The sequence below is a fragment of the Cenococcum geophilum genome, assembly GCF_001692895.1.
Source record: "Cenococcum geophilum 1.58 unplaced genomic scaffold K441scaffold_27, whole genome shotgun sequence".
Classification (NCBI taxonomy): Eukaryota; Fungi; Ascomycota; class Dothideomycetes; order Gloniales; family Gloniaceae; genus Cenococcum; species Cenococcum geophilum.
The window spans coordinates 702,225-718,374 of record NW_027137585.1 but is presented as its reverse complement, the minus strand read 5'-3'; the positions used below and the strand labels follow the sequence as shown (position 1 = coordinate 718,374).

The window sequence follows — 16,150 nt, the reverse complement described above, 5'->3', positions numbered from 1 at the left end:
TTAAGATTGCGCTGCTTGGACAACCTCCTTGGCCGCTTCTCTTCTGGCTGTGGTCACGAACTTAGCCACTGCAGTCAAACTGTAGACGCCTAGCTCATGCCAACTAGTGGTGATTCGCCGGGCGCTCTGTCAGGAATATTGAAGCGTCCGTATTAGGCAGGCAGATCGACGCGCGAGGCGTCTCTGCTGCAAGAGCTTATTCATCCCATGCATTCCCACAGCACTGGATCACGGCGGTGGGGACGCTTTGCCGCATCTGCCGCAGTGCGGGTGGCTGGCTGGCCGGGGGTTCATAAGAGGATCCTGCTATGATCTGCAGCTTGGAGCGTGGACCCGGTTGCTGGAGAGAGGGCTTGACGCGCTGAAAACCCCTGCCAAAAACCCCTGCCAAACTATGACAACTTCTTTGCTCAAATCGCTCCAAATCGCCAACAGTTCGCTCGCCGGATAGCCTGCTTAGCTGCGCCAACCTTAGGAGAATTCCGAGCGTTCTCTGCCTGTCCCTCTGCCTCTCTCTCTCTGCGTTCTCTGCGCTCTCTGCACTCTCTTCGGAAGCCTGTGATCCGACGCGGCCAGGGCGGGGAGGTATTGCGCCTTGTCGCACATGAAGGAGTTAGTTACAGCAATACTCACAAGCCTCCCGGGTTGGGCCTCGGCCCATGTCCTATACGGAGATATGATTTACAGGCAAAAATGCAGTGTGTACCTGGATGACGACCTGCTGCTTCTAATCGCTGCTAGCTACCCAGTCACGTTGCTTTGATGCGTACTGCTGCCACTTCCAGCTGCTACTTGCTACCTGCCTCCTCCCTGTCCAGGAAGCATCGTCAATCATTGCCAGCATTCCGGCTGCTCAGCTTCTCTTACAGTCGCCGCACTGCCGGACATCTCGTAGGAGATTTGAATCCGTCGACTCAGAGGCCTCGCGTTCCTGTATGCAGTAGCCGTGTGGGAGGGTTCAGTGGCAACTGTCGTGCATGCAGCTGTCAAATGTAGCTGAAAACCCCCGGCCGGGTTTCCTAGGCGCAGCAACAGGCCCCCCCTTTTTTGGATAGCAGGAGTCAGGCTGAACCAGTCACCGTCGGCGGCGGATAAGCACGGGCGGAGGGAGGCGGGCGGAGCCTAGGGCAGCCGCATTGAACGATCCAAAAACAAAACTGACGCGCCATCAGCCGGGAATGTTCCGACTTGGAGAAAACCGCTCTCCACGCCCACCCGGATGTGGAGAAACAAGAGCAAGAAACTCTGAGAACCGTGATCGTGCCACGATCTCAGGCCACGTTGAAGTAAAACCTGCTTCGATCAAAATGGCGTGCAGTCCTCCCATCACTGTAGGCCAAGATCAGAAGCCCACCAATAGGCCGCCTGGCACCAGTCGAGTCACGGCTACAGCTTATATGGGCTCCAGTGTCCCCCTCTCTGTGCGCGCGCGCAACACACAGCAATTTCGGTAATCACTAGTCAAGTGCATTGTGCGCTTGCCAAAAGAGCTCTGCACCCGCAAGAAAGGCAAAGCCTTTAATTTTTTAAGCTTAATTATGAGAGCTAAACCCGAAATTCTCTAGTGCGTACAAAGCGAAATTGCTGTGTTGCGCGCGCGCACACAGGGGGGACACTGGAGCCCGCACAAGCTATAATTGGCTAAGGAAGCTGCACCAGAGAAGACTTCGTCTAAAGGGGTTGGTGGAGTGCTTCCCGGCATTCTCTCCCTAACTTCCAATAGCACCATTAAACTTCGCCGATGCCACCACTGCCATTACTGCCACTAATTCATCCCCCTTTATATCGTGCTCTTGCACTGTCTAATTGGCGCACATCGCCTTAACAAGCGCTGCGGCCTAGACGCCAGCCAGCCCTGTATCGACGCAGTCACCACAGGACAGACTCTTACTCGACACCACGACCGTCGAAAAATCAGGAAATCGTACCATTCCATTCACCGCTTCCCGAATTTCAATAATTCCATCCCCATGCCTAAAGAAAAAAAACACTATATCGCCACGGCTAAACTCCGGCTCCCCCCGAAAATGCTCCCCTGAGAATGTTTGCAAGCCATGCTGTCCAGAAGTTGCTTCGAATGACATGTCACCACCATTACTGCTATCCCACCCACTGTACAGTTACCCTGAGAATCTAAATCTTGATGCCTCCAACCGGCCCAAACCCTCTCGAGGCGCAACATTGCGACGACGATATGAGTTGGTGAAGTCCTGAAGAAGCCCCCGGATTTTTCGAACTTCACCAGATTGCACCCGTCTATTGGAAGTTAGCAATGAAATGGCGTCTGAAGGACACTCGAGTAAACGTACTGCTTGATGTTGTTGAGCAACCTCTCCGACTCCTGAGGAGTTATCGAGCCAGGTGGTAATATCGTCACCGTATTCTGCACCCAGATTGCCACCTGCTCTGGCATCAATTGGAACATGTCAAGGAGAACGCCGGACGCATCGGGGAAACAGTCACGAGGGAATGTGTACATCATCCCCGTCATGATGCGCTGAACCAACTGCTCCCCTTGGCTTGCGACTAATTGTTTGACTCTGCCCTGGACATCTGCAGGCACACGTTGCCGGCTTTGGTCGAAACTAGACGATGGCGCAAATTCGCCTCCGTACCCCAGCAAGTCACGGAGAAAATGAAGAGTTGCGAAGATGGGTTCCTCCTTGAGCAGCGTCAACGAGGTACACGCTGCAGCGAGAATCGGTTCCATAAGCGGTGAAGGAATAGCCTTGGGAGCATAGTAGAGGAGGACATCGACAGTAAGCCGAAAGAAATCCTCAATAACTAGGAGACGAAGCTTGTTAGACATTTCTCAGCTTGATGTAGAGAATGAGACTTACGATCCGGTAACTCTTCTGGAGGTAGATCATTCATGGCTCTTAGGAATGTAGTCGCCTGCTGCTCATAAAACTGGAAGATAGCATTGGTAGTGTTGTCGTCAACTTGCTCAACACCTTCGGAAAACTCTCGAACAATAGAGTCAGTCGCCCAAAGGAAGCAGCCCTGTCTTGAAGCGTTGAACCCCGCGGCGAGTTTTTCTGCAAGGAGCGGCAGCAGTGGCGCCATAGCTGTTCGATAGGAAAGCACCATGTACCGCCAACACCGGCATATACGTTCTAGAATTGGGGTGCACGTTACGAAGTTTTCAGCTATAGCTGCTAGCACGGGGAAGATCTCCTGGCAGTATTTGACGGCGGGATTTTGGTCCGATTGTTCGATGTATGGTTGAACCCACTGGATAAAGATCGTAAGGAGTTGAAGCTTGTCTGAAAGTTTTGTCAGAATGCACAACAAGGGGTTTCATATGCGTTATACATACCTGCAAGAGCCAGTTTTTCCTTGTCATTACTAGCGCTCTGCGCCATCGCCATCAAAGTGGTAACTACCGGGTTGCAATAGAGCTTCAGGTTCTCGTAGATCTTATCTGCTGGAAGTTTTGCCAACACAGAAGCTACTCCATCTGTTATCTCATCCTGACTAGTTGAAGGTAATGTATCAAGATAAGTGGCATAGAACTGTTGTAGTTGCGCAGTATAGCCCGAAAGCAGATCCGCACAGTCATTGCAGAAAAACTTGAACGAGAGTGCTGCGGCTCTTATAACCTCTTTCGATGGATGGGTGAATGCAGCCATGATGAAGTCGAGCTGAGGCTGCAGCAAGTCAGGATGATGAGCTGTCCATTCTGTGTACCGACCAAGAGCCATGATAGCTTGGAAGCGGACCTTGTCATGATCTGGTATTTGTACGATGAGGGGCATCAAGCGGGGCAACATAATGTTTTCCTCGGCAGGAACCATCCGTCCCATCGCACGCAAGCTGAATAAAGGTGCCTCGAGCTTCTGCCATTCTGGCACGAGACCAGTTCTAGCTTGCGGCCCGTAAGTGTTGACCCAGGTTTCGATGAGGCGGTAGGATTTTTCCAAGCAGTCTGTGACGCCAATGACTTCGCAGCAGTCTTTCAGGACATCTCCCATCTGGTGGCGAAATTCCCGGAACTTTTCCTCCTGGTCCCGGTCGCCTTCGAAGAGATCCTTTTCGTTCCCGCTTTCTGGCTTTGGATACTCCAGGTGACCAATCATGATATCGACCAGCTTGGAGTAAATGTCGACATACTCCAATCTCGCTTGCATATATCTCTCGAGCGTGAGATATTGCTTCAGTTCGTACCAGAACTTGAAGGTGTGAGAGATGGCGTCCCTCTCTTTGTCCAAAGCTGCGGTTTCCAAAATACTTTCGACAAGAACTCGGAAATCTACAGGCATTCGCGCAATAAGGACCACCCAAGCTTCTCCAGCCTCAGCAAATATTCTGGCAATCCCCTTGTACTTGTCCACATCTTCTTCCCTAGCAGCCTCGGCAATCTTAGGTCGAAGCGCAATTATATGCGGATAAAGCGTCTGAATAATAGTGATGCATTCATCCACGTCTCTCGTTTCATTGAAAATTGCGCACATGCATTCAACTGCGGCCTCAAAAGATTCGTCGGCTGAAAGGGCGTCAATGATTGTCTTGAGAAGAGGAGAGTTGACTATATCATTAAGCGGAACTTCGCGTAACCATGAAGTTATACAGTCTAGAAGTTGTGGGTTCTGGAATGCAGTTGCTAAGTGAAAGGAGTTAGCCTATTCGTTACTATCGGTACATTATACATACGAGAGGATTGTGAATATTGCGTGAGAAGTGCGAGAGCTTGCTGGGCGTTGTCCTCGAGCAATTCCTTTGTCCTGTAACTTAATTCATCTTCCTAGTAACAACATGAAGTGTTAGACTCTGATTCTGATTTGGATTCGTGGTACCGCTGGAAGGCGCCCGTAAGTTGATGGTGATGTCTCGGCCGAACGTACTGTCAAGTTGATCTTTCGTCCCTCCGTGACTTCTTCTGGGAGAACACGCAAAAAGTCCAGGACACAAGGGAGGGTTTGTGGGTCGGTTCCAAGAGTGGACAGAATGAGCGAGAGCACATCCTTCCATTCTGTCATTTGAATTGCTAGGTTCGCCAGGCAAACGCAAAGCTGCATTCGTATCGGCTTAGGACCAGCGCGGAAGGTAATGAGGTTATTGAGTAATGAGTCTCGTAGGCCAGGAAGCGCCTGGCGAGGAATTTGGTGGAGGTCATATACAATCTGTTTATGTCAGAACAGAGTAACTCCGAACATTTATTTCCATACCTTGCCCTTCAGAGTCGTCGCGGCGAACAGTTTAGCTCCTGGATCAGCGCTTTCTGATTGGAGTATCTCGAATGTTGTTGTCCATGNCTCAGGCTATGAAAAGGTTGTGTCAGCTCTGTCGCCCGGTAGCCTAGGCTCTTTGATACACACTGACCGATTTCTGGAACTTTTCGAGAAATTCATGGGCCTGTCCCTTCTGCGCGCGGCCTACTGAAGCCGACATGGTAGCGAGAGCCCTCAGAACAGGCGCAAAAGCCTGCTGCGCCCCGTTGGCGGCCATTCTGTCGACCTAGATTTCAAGCGGCGCAGAAGGAGGCGTGATGTTTTGGAGGAGCGGGGTGCTGATGAGCAAAGGCGCCTATTCCTCGCGCATGGAAAAATAGGCCAAGGGGAGTTTGGGGTAGAAGAGCGCAGAGATCGAAGAAGGAATCCAGACAATAGAGTACTGAGGTCGTAGTGAAGTAAGATGAGAGAAGAGGATAGCTTGAAACGGAAGACAAGGTCGAAATGTCGTCCCGCAAAAGCCTTGGCGCTGCATTGCGCTCCACCGAGAAATTCTGAGGACAACATCAACTCGTGAGCTGCCGAACGTCAAACAACCCCACAACACACCCACACCCACATACGCAACCAAGACCCTTCCTTTAATTCTTGTGCGCATTATCGAAGTGGAGCCAACAATTTTCGCCGGAATCAAGATATCACTAGAAGATGTCTGGACGAGGTAAGAAAACCGATGACTTCAGAATTGAGCTCATACTAACTCTTACGTAGGCCCTCGCGGAGGTGGCAAAGGTACGGCATAAATATTTCCTGAAATTTCAAGCAAAGTACTAGAACTGAAATTTTGAACAGTCCTGCTGCCGCCAATCAACTTCATCTTCAAGCTCCTCCAGTCGCGCGCGCCGGTACAGATTTGGCTATTTGAACAGCTTGGAATAAGGATAGAGGGCAAGATCAGGGTCTGTCACAAGCCAGGACTTTATATCCAGAGCTCTAATGAATTGCCCAGGGCTTCGACGAATTCATGAATTTGGTTATCGATGATGCGGTTGAGGTAAAACTAGCTACAAAGGCCGAAGAAGAATCAAGGCGACAATTAGGTTAGTGAATACCTAATCTAGGATGTAATTTTCACTACTAACATCTTTATAGGTCAAATATTACTAAAAGGCGATAATGTTTCACTTATACAAAGCTTACAAGTTTGAGCTATGTTCAGTATGAAGATGATCAGGCTGTTAGCGTAGTACTACGGTTCTCAAGTGGTCAGGTGCGAGTGCGCATTTTCTGCAACTAAAACGAGCCGCTTCTTAGGGTTAAGGCTATTGAGGGATTTGGTTATTATGAACTTTCAGCTCGGAGCAGTTGTCCGTCGCCTACTACCAAGGCGTTCAGGCGCCAGTCGGAAGTATCCATTGGCACAGACTCTTTCGGTGAAAGAAGCTGTTCTTTTAGCGCAAGACCGACTATATAGGGTCAGCTTTTCCAACCCCTTCATATATAACATAAGATGATCTCACCAAGAAAAGGCATCTTCATACTGGCCCTCTGCATACAACACTGGTGACATCGTGCCAAGAAGTAGTCGTAAAATCCTTTACCATGCCCCAGTCTCCCAAAATCCAAGTCGAAGACCATGCCAGGCATTACGATTAGGTCAAGCCCTCCTGTTATCTCTCCTGAGACAGCAAACTCGCCTTCTGTAACACCTTTACTCCCAAACGAGTTTTCTCTTTCAGCAACTGACTCTTGGCTTGGAGTTGGAATCCCCCAGTTGTCTGGCTTTAAGGAATCAAAGTCACTCAATGAATGTAGCTCGAGCATGTCCATAATCGACTTTGGCTGCCCCGGTTTTGGAGATGCTAGTTTGTAGGTGTATGGGATGAGGACCTTTTTCCCCTGCTTGAGCGCATCATGAACAATCCCCACAGTAGAAATTTCTCCAGATGGCATCGAGAGGTAAACACTTATCCTCTTCGCAGCTCGATATTCAGGTGTTGACAAAAGAGTCTTAACCGCACCAGACGCTGGTGCACCACTGAGCTTTACATTGATGTATACTAAGAGGAAATACCAACCTACTTTGACTTGTAACAGACTCCGGAGGGAGCTCTGCTAAAGCAATCTTGATGCGCTGTCGCAGCTCTTTCTTCAAAGTCCTGAGCGCTGCCATGATATGATCGTCGTCCCAGAAATAGATAATGTATGCAACCGGCAGTGGTCTACCGATCGGCTTCCACCGATCCACCCGAGGTATTCCCAAGCAGGCTTCGGATGGAATTCAACGGAATAAATTATTAGACTATACCTCTCTTCATAGCAACGATATTGTGTTCAAGGACGATATCAACAGTCAGACTCATCGCCGTTGATGGCGTTTTTCGCGTGGCACGGTGGTCGGTTCATCCAATCCCTGCCGATGATCCCTGCGGCATTCTTGCCTCACTGACACCCACCCCTAACCAGAGCCGCAAACTCGAATCTGCAAGTGGCATCCTCGACCTCACGACCTCTCCTCCACCCCCCTCCCTCGGCCCTCTCCACAACACTTCTGCAATCATGCTTCCTTCGATAGGATCAGCGCTCCTGGTGGGCGCCAGCGTTGTTGCGGCACAAACCCTCCCCGTAACTGATCTCGTGGGGACGTGGTCCTCGAAGTCGAACTCGACCTTAACCGGCCCTGTATGTTGACTGTACAATCGCCTAGAGACGGATGCTTACGAATAGGATACAGAAATTTTACGACCCTGTAAACGAGAGGATGTTCGAACCTGATCACACGGGCATCTCATACTCATTCACTGCCGATGGTTTCTTCGAGGAAGCGTACTATCGCGCTGTTGCCAACCGTACGCACTAGCCCTTCAACCACGCTTCTCTTCGATATCTTCAATGTATCTAACATTACATTAAACAGCTGGAAACCCGGCATGTCCAAAGGGCATCATGCAATGGCAGCATGGCAGCTTCACCAAACAAGCCAACGGCTCGCTCGTCCTCGTCCCCATTGCTGTTGACGGCCGCCAGCTCTACTCCGACCCCTGTTCATACAAGACTTCCGTATATACCCGCTACAATCAATCTGAACTTTTCGAAGTACGTATCCCTACAACTCACCACCGCCATATCATCTAACCCGTGTACAGCGCTACGAAGTCCTAACAGATCCCTACCACAATATCCCGCGTCTAAATCTATACAAATTCGACGGCTCCCCCATGATGCCGCTCTACCTCGCCTACTCCCCTCCTGAAATGCTGCCCACGCAGACCCTAAACCCCACCACCGTCTCGTCCTCCCCGGGCGCAAAGGCCACGACTAAGTTCAAGCGCTCCGCCGACGAGATCACGCTACCCATGAACCACAAAGTGCTCAACAGGCGGCGCGAACCGATACCAGCGGATCGGTGGTGGTGGTTCGGCGTGTTCCTGACCGGGTCCGGGGCAGTGCTGTATTTTTGTTTCTGATTCGTCATTCCTGCAAACAAACAAGTGTACAATGGGACTGGTTAGACTACCAGGTATGGAGTAATGAGTCGATGTTGCTCTTTTTGGGCATATTTATCAGCATCGTTTTTGATTGGGGTTTTCTCAAGGAGCAAATGAGCGGAGTTAGAGGGGTTTTTAGTTTCTATCTGGGAAAGAGTTGGAGTCTTCAAGTTTATATAGGTAGACACATTTATCATATCAGACCTTAACACCAAGTGGAGTTTTGTAAGCTGACTAGGGTCTTCCATAATTTATCAACCATTGAATCTCGATTGAGTTCCTTATCTCTTTTGCGTAAAACATCCCTGCTCATGAACCCGATTCAAAATCTTTCTTAAGAAGTCTTTTTATGAGCGTGTTCGTGAAGCACGTTTACCATCTGAAAAAGAAGCCCGATAATTGAGGACAACGTGTCCATCCACACAGGTCAACTGAAGTCGCACCATTTAGAAGTCCCGCACAGACCATAGAACATTCAACCTCAACACACGAGTGCATCCTTTGAAAAAGCACGCAGCCTCTACGGAATCATATAGATCTACACTCTACGCCCTCCGCCAGCTGATCTACCTAACCTCCACATAAAATCCCTAACTATACCCTCCGCGCGTCTCCTCCTCTTCCTCTTACAGAAGCTCTGGTCTTTTATGCTCTCGGGAGGCATGATAGAAAGCCTGTCGCTAAGTAGACCACAACATAAAGGACCAACCCTAATGTAGCGATGAGCCAGAGCTTCAAAGCGCCTCTAATCCATTCCCAAAAACTCGGAGCTTACTTACTACACCGTGTCCCGCTCGTGAAATGTGGCTGTGGACTCAACCTCCCAGCCGCTAACCCAAATCCCATCCCATAACGCCAGCTCCACCCACCACACGGTCCACCCAAGCTGGCTATAGTCAGGCACTAGTGACATTGTTGTGCATCATGTGCTACGCCTCCTTTGTAATAGCCAGGCGTGGTGGCTCATAGGTTAGGTGAAGCAGCAATAGCAGCAGGCGTTAATGAACCAATTCCGGATTTCCTTCCTGAATATCGTGACTAATATGCCGGCGACAATAGCAACGGAGCCGGCTACAGCGCTAGCAATGCCCGCTATGTCACTAACATTAAGAGAAGAGCTCGAGTGTGCCGAGGTTGAGGCCGAGGTTGAGGCCGGAGGCGAGGGCAAAGGTGAGGGTGAGCTTGAGCTTAAGGTGGATGGGTAAGAACTTTATGCCGGGCTGGCCTGAGTGGCCGTAGCATTAGGCACCGAGTTAGAAGCCGTAGTCGTCAAAGAGGACAAGAAGCGGGTTGAAATTGTCGAAGCGCCCGGTATCCCCGATGGCTGTAATGTTGAAGTAGTGGCTCGTGAACCACGCTTCCTACTCACCAACATAGATCGCACTGCCGTTAGAATAAAGGGAGAGTATTGCGAAGAAGAATATGTGCGATTGTGAGAAATCCATGCCCTCTGTGCTAACAGTCCAAGTGTAGCTTGTAGCGCCCGTTGCCATATTGGTCGCCAGAACCTGTCCAGATACCGCGAGGCTGTCCGGCCGTCCCAGAAGGATTAATAAAGCGGCCAAACCCATCGGGGACCGCCACAAAGGGCGAAACGACACAAAGCAGTGCCGAAGTAGCCAGCAGAATCATTCCGGGAAACATGCAGAAGCAAAAATTTGGATATACCAGCGAAAGATAAAGGCAGTGAGCAAGGGGCTCGGCAGTCTGCGCACACACTGCATGTGCGCAAGGCAACCTCAAGTTAACCAAAAACCTGCACTGCAATATCCCAGCCTTGTAGGAATCCAAAAGCAATACCCTTGATTGACCAAGGCGGCAAAGAAAAGACTAGCAAGGCTGACAAACAGAGGCGACCCCTCGGCTAGTGGCTCCATACGCCTTGATAGGGGCAAGTCTCAAAAATCAGTTTCATTCTGATTGCGTTTATTCTGTTCGTTTTCCTTAAGAAGTGCGCCACCAGTGGCTGTGAAGGCCAACGTGCCGCGTATTTTCGGAGTATAATGAACTGCTAGCAACCGTTCACCCGCATCTACGGATGTGACCGCAACGACCTTGACATGGCTGCATAGTTATCATGAGCGAAGTAAAGGACACTGCGAGCCGCATGCCATCTGAGCTTCTAAGATAGCTGAAATAGTTGGATTCCATCCCCCAGTCAGAGCCTGTCTCAACGGAGTTCGATACCTTCAATTATCGTACGATCCAAGTTTGTAGCTTGACCGTCCATCATCCCGTGCAGATAGCATTCTCCAATGAACTCATAATGCTGAATTCCCCTAGTGACCTTTTTCCGAAGCACAACAGGAACGCTGCATCCATGAATGATAAAAATTACTGTCGTCGTATTGAGTCAGCACCTCGAGCCAAAGAAACAAGACGATGGGATAATCACTTACAGTCCTTATCTTCTGTCGAATCTGGCACGAGACCAAGCGCCCTAAGGCCCTTAGATCTGATCAATCGTCTGTTCCACACCACGCAGCGCACTCGCTCCACAAACTCGGTCAAGATGCTGCAACGCCCATGTCTTATGAACTCGCCAGTTTCGATGCCCTCTCCTACAGTGCTTCGACGCCCCGCGTGTGTGCAGGCGCGCGGGTAGTATTCCGGGCAGTTCTGTCCATTGGGTCCACGATCCGCAACTAGAGTCCGCCACAGTTCTTCTGAGGGATCGGTATCATACTTCCATCCCGCTATATTCATCCACTGTTTTGGTAGGTTCCCCATCTGAGATGCTGGGCCCATGACATCGATTTCGTCGAGTATGAACCCGGTCACGTACAAACTGCGCTCTGCCTCGGTGCCCTCGATCCCAAACCTCCAACTGTCTAGATAGGCTTGAAGGTTGGATGCATTGTAGTATCGCGTACCAAAACCGGCTGGTCCTACCAGGGGGTCCGAATTTTTTCTTACCATCTTGAACCCGCCGGCGGCATCTCTGCTCTTCATTTTCCCAAAAGCGACGCCGGAGAGGCTAGGGATCCAGGATGGCAGGGAGAATCTCTTGCCAAAATCATTGGCTTCTGGTGCCCATGGACGACATAATATGTCGAGATCTTTTGTTTTTGGGAGCGTGAAATCTAGGAATTGTTTGCACACATTGAAGAAGGGCTGATCGTAGTCGACATTGAATACCCGGTGTCTCTCTGGCTGTAACCCCCCCCGGAGCTTATTCACCATGGCCCGAGCCAGCCGCTCCCGTCCCGAAAGTGAAGCCGCCATTCGATCGGTATTACTCGTTCCCGTGTCGGGTGCTTGACTTTGTGATACCGGTTTCGTAATAGTGCTAGTCGTTATGGCTGCCACCTCGGGTCTAGACGGTAGTTCTTGATCATCATGCGTCGACGATTGACTTCTTGTAGTTACACCAATTCGAGGCGAAGTTGAGTTATTTGCAGGTCTCACAGAGTTACGCGCTTTCTTTCGAGGTGGAGAGCCAGCTGTCGAGCTTCCCGTCTCTTGTGCATCTGGCGACAAGGACGCTTTGCGTTTCTGAGCCGCTTTGCTTCTCAACGGCTTTTGCCCGGCACCGAAAGTTCCGAAAAGTCTGCCATCATCATATCCTTTGCGAGAATGCACTACGGAAGAGCTTGCAATACCAAGTCCTATCTGTGGTATGCGGTCATCGGTTGTCGCTACGTTATTGGGATGCTTTCTAGCATTGTTTTCAACTAGAGTGGATGTGGTATCATAGCTGGTATTGTTCTTTCTGCTAGTGTCGATATCACTAGCTCTCGTTCTCCTATGGGCGTCTTTGGCGAGCGCAAGAACGGCATATATCATGTCATGGGGCTCTCTGGCCTGAAATGTAGCCAAGTTAGCAACAAGCTGCTCCAGGTTGAGACGTCTTTCGCATATCTGTCCAGTGTCAGAGCGTCGAAGCAAGTTGCTGATGACGTGGACGAGACGAGTCGCCCCTAATGCTTCGACATCGCCGAGGAAATTAGGGTTGTAATCGTGAGATGGAGAGGCTTTGTATAGTTCTGAAAGTGGCTTCGACCGGCTTTCGAACAAGGCGACGGCAATCGTAAATCGGTCCATAAGACAGAGCTTTTTCCGCAATAGAGCTCTGCCTTTTTCCCGAGAGCAATCTCTTGCACCACCCAGCGTCGCTCAAACCATTCTCGCGTCAGTAGCGCAGTCAAGGCCCTCCATTTCTCAGTGCTTATGGTGTCTTTACTTTTCACAAGCTCGTCGAAACAGTCAAGGTTTACAATTTCGTCTTTGATAAAGTCAAGCGCCATCTGGCTGTCGTGCTCTTCGTCCCCTAACCAAACATCCACCTTTTCTGCGTTCTCGTATATCTCCGACATCATCGCGACCTGCACATTCCTCTCATGTTTGTCGGCCTGGTCGATGCAGATGGCGTCGATCCACAAGAAACGTTGTTTTTCGGGAAGCCTAAGACGTCTGAGTGCACTTTCGAGGTTCGGCTTTATTAGCATTGTCGCATCTTCCGCAGAATCATCGCTGAGAATCTGGATAGTTGCTGTTTCAGGCTTTGTACCCCAGCACCATGATAGCGCCTCATATTTTTCGTTCTTTCGCTGCCTGATGTGGCACTTCAGTTCGTCCTCGTCTCTCCCAGGGAGAATAACCAGAATCCGAAAGGTGTTGCCCCCGAGGGGCTTATGTTTGTATGCGACCATGCTCTCGAGTTTTGCGACCAAGCCTAACTGAAAACGCATGTGCGTGTCCCATTTGAATTGAGACAGTGCGAGTCTAGGGTAGATCAGCCATCCACGGAGAGAGGCCTGACTTTATGGGGAGCCCCTTCTCCGCTGCGTTCAGCTACAAGCACATAAACCTTCGCATCGCTGTGATTGATGACGACGCCTCTTAAGTCAGTGACCTAACAGACACTGCAATTTTACGAGGTTGCCTTCTCCGCCATAATTATCTTTACTTCGTCCACCTACCCATTTCCCGGCAGTGATCTATTTGGATTGGCGTGGCGTGGATCTGAGGTCGGATCCACTCCACGTCCTCAATATTTGATTTGACGCCAGGCGCGCCACAGCGCTCCATTACAAATTATACTATTTATAGTAAGTCTTGGCATATATTTAGCGGTAATATAGAACGGTAGAGGAAGTTTAAACTTACCAAATTATCGTTAAATCGACTCCTAGATCTCCTCAAAGGCTTCCTCTATAGCCTCATCCTCATTAATAACTTCCACCTTACCGCCTTCCACAGGATCTTCCCGAAAGCCCTTAATAGCAGCAAACTCTTGCTCGAAGCCCTCACCCCAAGTCTCTTTAATTAGTAGTGGTGGCTATGGTAGTTTCTTAATAGCTGCCTGAGTAGCTGTAACCTCTACTAGTAATACAATTAAAGCTTAAGGCTCTTCCTCTACTCCACTAACTTCCTAATTATTAAATGTTTCTTTCTATAGAGGCCCGTAAGCAGTGATCTACTTGGACTGGAGCTATCTTGGAGCGCCATATGGATCGCCTAAACTTCTGGAGCTGGATCGCTTGATTTTATTGGTGGACTGGACTGGATCTGAGCTTATGGAGGCTCCTGACGCTCCAGTACCATTCCTTATTTAGACGTAAGGCTGAGAAGGACAGGACGCTAAGGAGTTAGTGCAGGTGGTGGCGGCCAATTAGTAACTTTTGTAGTATTACACCGTCTTAAAAGACGGTTAATTACCCGTAGAAATAAGGAGTTACCCTCCTGTCACTCCTACTGCGCATACTACTTATCAATTTAGTATTTTGTTTTTATTATAGCCGCTAAACAAACTCGCCTACTAGCGACTTAATCCAGTATTACGCGCTTTTTACCTAATTACTTAGCTATACCCCTATCTAACGACGTTATTCTTGCCCTAGAATATATTAACTCTACAGCTAAAGGCCGCCTAGAGGTAGAGGAGTTTAAATATAGCGGTAGGTAGTATATTTAGTATAAGTCCCTTACGCTTAGCGTTAAAAATACTAAGCTTTATACGCCACTAATATAGAAATAGGGGGAAGACGTTTAGCTTAAGGGCAAGGTTGGCAATAGGAAGAAGATATACTACTACTACTATATCTATAAGAGAGCGAGGCGTTAGTAGGAGCTTATAATAATCTTATTAAAATATACTACTGCTTTAGATTACCTTATTAATAATTACTAGATAAACTAATATACTAGCTTCCTTAAGCCTCCTAAACTAAGCAACTCTAACTAGCTAATAATTAAGGACTATCCTAAGCAGCGGGTGCTTAAGCAGAGGTTAAATTTTAAGGCGTTTAAGCAGCTATTAATTAGGTAGATTGTTTACTATTATATTGCCTTCTTCTAGTTTAAAAACGAGTACTTATAGCTCTATATCTATATCCTTTAATTTATAGATATCGCTAAACTCCCACGTAATTCTTAGTATTATTAGTTATTTTATTAACTAATATAAAAGGCGACGGTATATAGTTCTGGGGCTTTATAAGGTTATTAGTAAACACTCTAGTAAGAATATAGCGGCTATTCTACTAAAGCTAATTAAGGAATATAGATTTAAAGGCAATATTAGCTATTTTATAGGCGATAATATAGAGTTAAATAATATATGCATTAATGCGGTACTTTAAGTTCTTATTAGACTCATAAGGGGATATCACGTAGCTACGGTTCGTAGATAGTATGATGATTGTTGTTGTATTTTATAAAAGGGGAAGGGCGAGGAACTTAAGGTTCCTCGCTACGGTAGTGTCGTGGCGACACGTAATAACACGTGACGACCGCTTGCCCCATTCCCGACACTAGCAACTCTTCTTTTATGGTTGCCATCTATATACACTTATAGATTGCCACTATATAAGGATATAAAGCTAAGGAGAAGAAAAAGGGGAGGGAGGATATTAGGGTTAACGCAAATACAAAGGGGCCACTAAGGCGCTAGTGGTAAGCGAGCTAATGGCGATTTTCTATGCCGGGTATAGAAAATCCTAATTAGCTAGATTAACGAATGGCGTCGGTAGAACTCTATACCGCTACCCAAATTAATTAGGTGCGGCGCTCTTAGCAAGAATCTAACTAATTAAATAACTTTAACCGGCGGTTAAAGTTCTATAAGATTTTAACTTCTTTAAATTTCCCTCTTAACCTAACCTTTAACTTATATATATAGAGTATTTATATTAATAAATATCTCTAGTGCCTTATTTAGGTTTACCTTTGTTATTATATCTGCCGGGTTATCTTAGCTATTAATCTATTAAATCTTAAAGAGTTCTTAACGCTTATAGGATTGCTAAAGTGCTATAATATTAATTATAAGGCGCTTCTCCTTTATGGTGCTAAGCTTAACTAAACACTTATAGAGGGAGTATAAGTTGGTGCATATAATTATAGGAATAGTAAGAATTTTAAGTTAATCTGTAATTATCTTAAGGGTAGTTCTAATTGTAATTACTATATTAACTCCGCCAACTATTCTGTATATCTCTAACACTAGAACGCTTTAAGTAATACGTTTACTCTTAGTTAAGCTCTAAT

The 16,150-nt window shown here is 48.1% G+C and overlaps 5 protein-coding genes across 5 annotated transcripts; 2 read left to right on the top strand and 3 right to left on the bottom strand.

Annotated features, from left to right (window-relative positions):
* Positions 1 to 1,861: 1,861 nt before the first annotated feature.
* K441DRAFT_661685 (ARM repeat-containing protein) lies at positions 1,862 to 5,623 on the bottom strand. Its single transcript, XM_067648911.1, has 8 exons — positions 5,323 to 5,623; positions 5,169 to 5,261; positions 4,845 to 5,123; positions 4,654 to 4,744; positions 3,320 to 4,603; positions 2,841 to 3,266; positions 2,310 to 2,784; positions 1,862 to 2,256 (listed from the first exon to the last, which is right to left on the bottom strand). Exons 1-8 carry the CDS (start codon positions 5,446 to 5,448, stop codon positions 2,121 to 2,123), a joined length of 2,910 nt encoding a protein of 969 aa, XP_067502862.1. The 5' UTR covers positions 5,449 to 5,623; the 3' UTR covers positions 1,862 to 2,120.
* A 167-nt stretch (positions 5,624 to 5,790) lies between these two features.
* On the top strand, positions 5,791 to 6,692 carry K441DRAFT_638407 (small nuclear ribonucleoprotein SmE). The gene is made up of 5 exons (XM_067646539.1): positions 5,791 to 5,892; positions 5,943 to 5,963; positions 6,024 to 6,130; positions 6,181 to 6,271; positions 6,324 to 6,692. Exons 1-5 carry the CDS (start codon positions 5,880 to 5,882, stop codon positions 6,377 to 6,379), a joined length of 288 nt encoding a protein of 95 aa, XP_067502861.1. The 5' UTR covers positions 5,791 to 5,879; the 3' UTR covers positions 6,380 to 6,692.
* K441DRAFT_661682 (5-formyltetrahydrofolate cyclo-ligase-like protein) lies at positions 6,039 to 7,530 on the bottom strand. Its single transcript, XM_067648910.1, has 5 exons — positions 7,254 to 7,530; positions 6,701 to 7,198; positions 6,324 to 6,646; positions 6,181 to 6,271; positions 6,039 to 6,130 (listed from the first exon to the last, which is right to left on the bottom strand). Exons 1-3 carry the CDS (start codon positions 7,342 to 7,344, stop codon positions 6,513 to 6,515), a joined length of 723 nt encoding a protein of 240 aa, XP_067502860.1. The 5' UTR covers positions 7,345 to 7,530; the 3' UTR covers positions 6,039 to 6,130; positions 6,181 to 6,271; positions 6,324 to 6,512.
* A 108-nt stretch (positions 7,531 to 7,638) lies between these two features.
* Positions 7,639 to 8,932, top strand: K441DRAFT_697219 (uncharacterized protein). Its single transcript, XM_067652957.1, has 4 exons — positions 7,639 to 7,853; positions 7,906 to 8,020; positions 8,089 to 8,267; positions 8,318 to 8,932. The coding sequence occupies exons 1-4, from the start codon at positions 7,731 to 7,733 to the stop codon at positions 8,636 to 8,638; spliced, it is 738 nt and encodes a 245-aa protein (XP_067502859.1). The 5' UTR covers positions 7,639 to 7,730; the 3' UTR covers positions 8,639 to 8,932.
* A 1,660-nt stretch (positions 8,933 to 10,592) lies between these two features.
* K441DRAFT_723434 (uncharacterized protein) lies at positions 10,593 to 13,350 on the bottom strand (the record flags this gene model as incomplete). Its single annotated transcript, XM_067654091.1, has 3 exons — positions 10,593 to 10,996; positions 11,059 to 12,712; positions 12,877 to 13,350. The coding sequence occupies 3 exons, from the start codon at positions 13,348 to 13,350 to the stop codon at positions 10,830 to 10,832; spliced, it is 2,295 nt and encodes a 764-aa protein (XP_067502858.1). The 3' UTR covers positions 10,593 to 10,829.
* Positions 13,351 to 16,150: the final 2,800 nt, after the last annotated feature.

Excerpts from the sequence above, each read along its gene's own strand:
- K441DRAFT_697219 (XM_067652957.1), top strand. The coding sequence starts at position 7,731 with ATGCTTCCTTCGATAGGATCAGCGCTCCTGGTGGGCGCCAGCGTTGTT. Across the intron at positions 7,854-7,905 it reads ACTCGACCTTAACCGGCCCT|AAATTTTACGACCCTGTAAA; the intron begins GTATGTTGACTG and ends AATAGGATACAG. Across the intron at positions 8,021-8,088 it reads CTATCGCGCTGTTGCCAACC|CTGGAAACCCGGCATGTCCA; the intron begins GTACGCACTAGC and ends TACATTAAACAG.
- K441DRAFT_661682 (XM_067648910.1), bottom strand. The coding sequence starts at position 7,344 with ATGGCAGCGCTCAGGACTTTGAAGAAAGAGCTGCGACAGCGCATCAAG. Across the intron at positions 7,199-7,253 it reads GGAGTCTGTTACAAGTCAAA|CGTCTGGTGCGGTTAAGACT; the intron begins GTAGGTTGGTAT and ends GTGGTGCACCAG. Across the intron at positions 6,647-6,700 it reads GAGGGCCAGTATGAAGATGC|CCTATATAGTCGGTCTTGCG; the intron begins CTTTTCTTGGTG and ends GGAAAAGCTGAC.
- K441DRAFT_638407 (XM_067646539.1), top strand. Across the intron at positions 6,131-6,180 it reads GGATAGAGGGCAAGATCAGG|GGCTTCGACGAATTCATGAA; the intron begins GTCTGTCACAAG and ends TGAATTGCCCAG. Across the intron at positions 6,272-6,323 it reads AGAATCAAGGCGACAATTAG|GTCAAATATTACTAAAAGGC; the intron begins GTTAGTGAATAC and ends ACATCTTTATAG.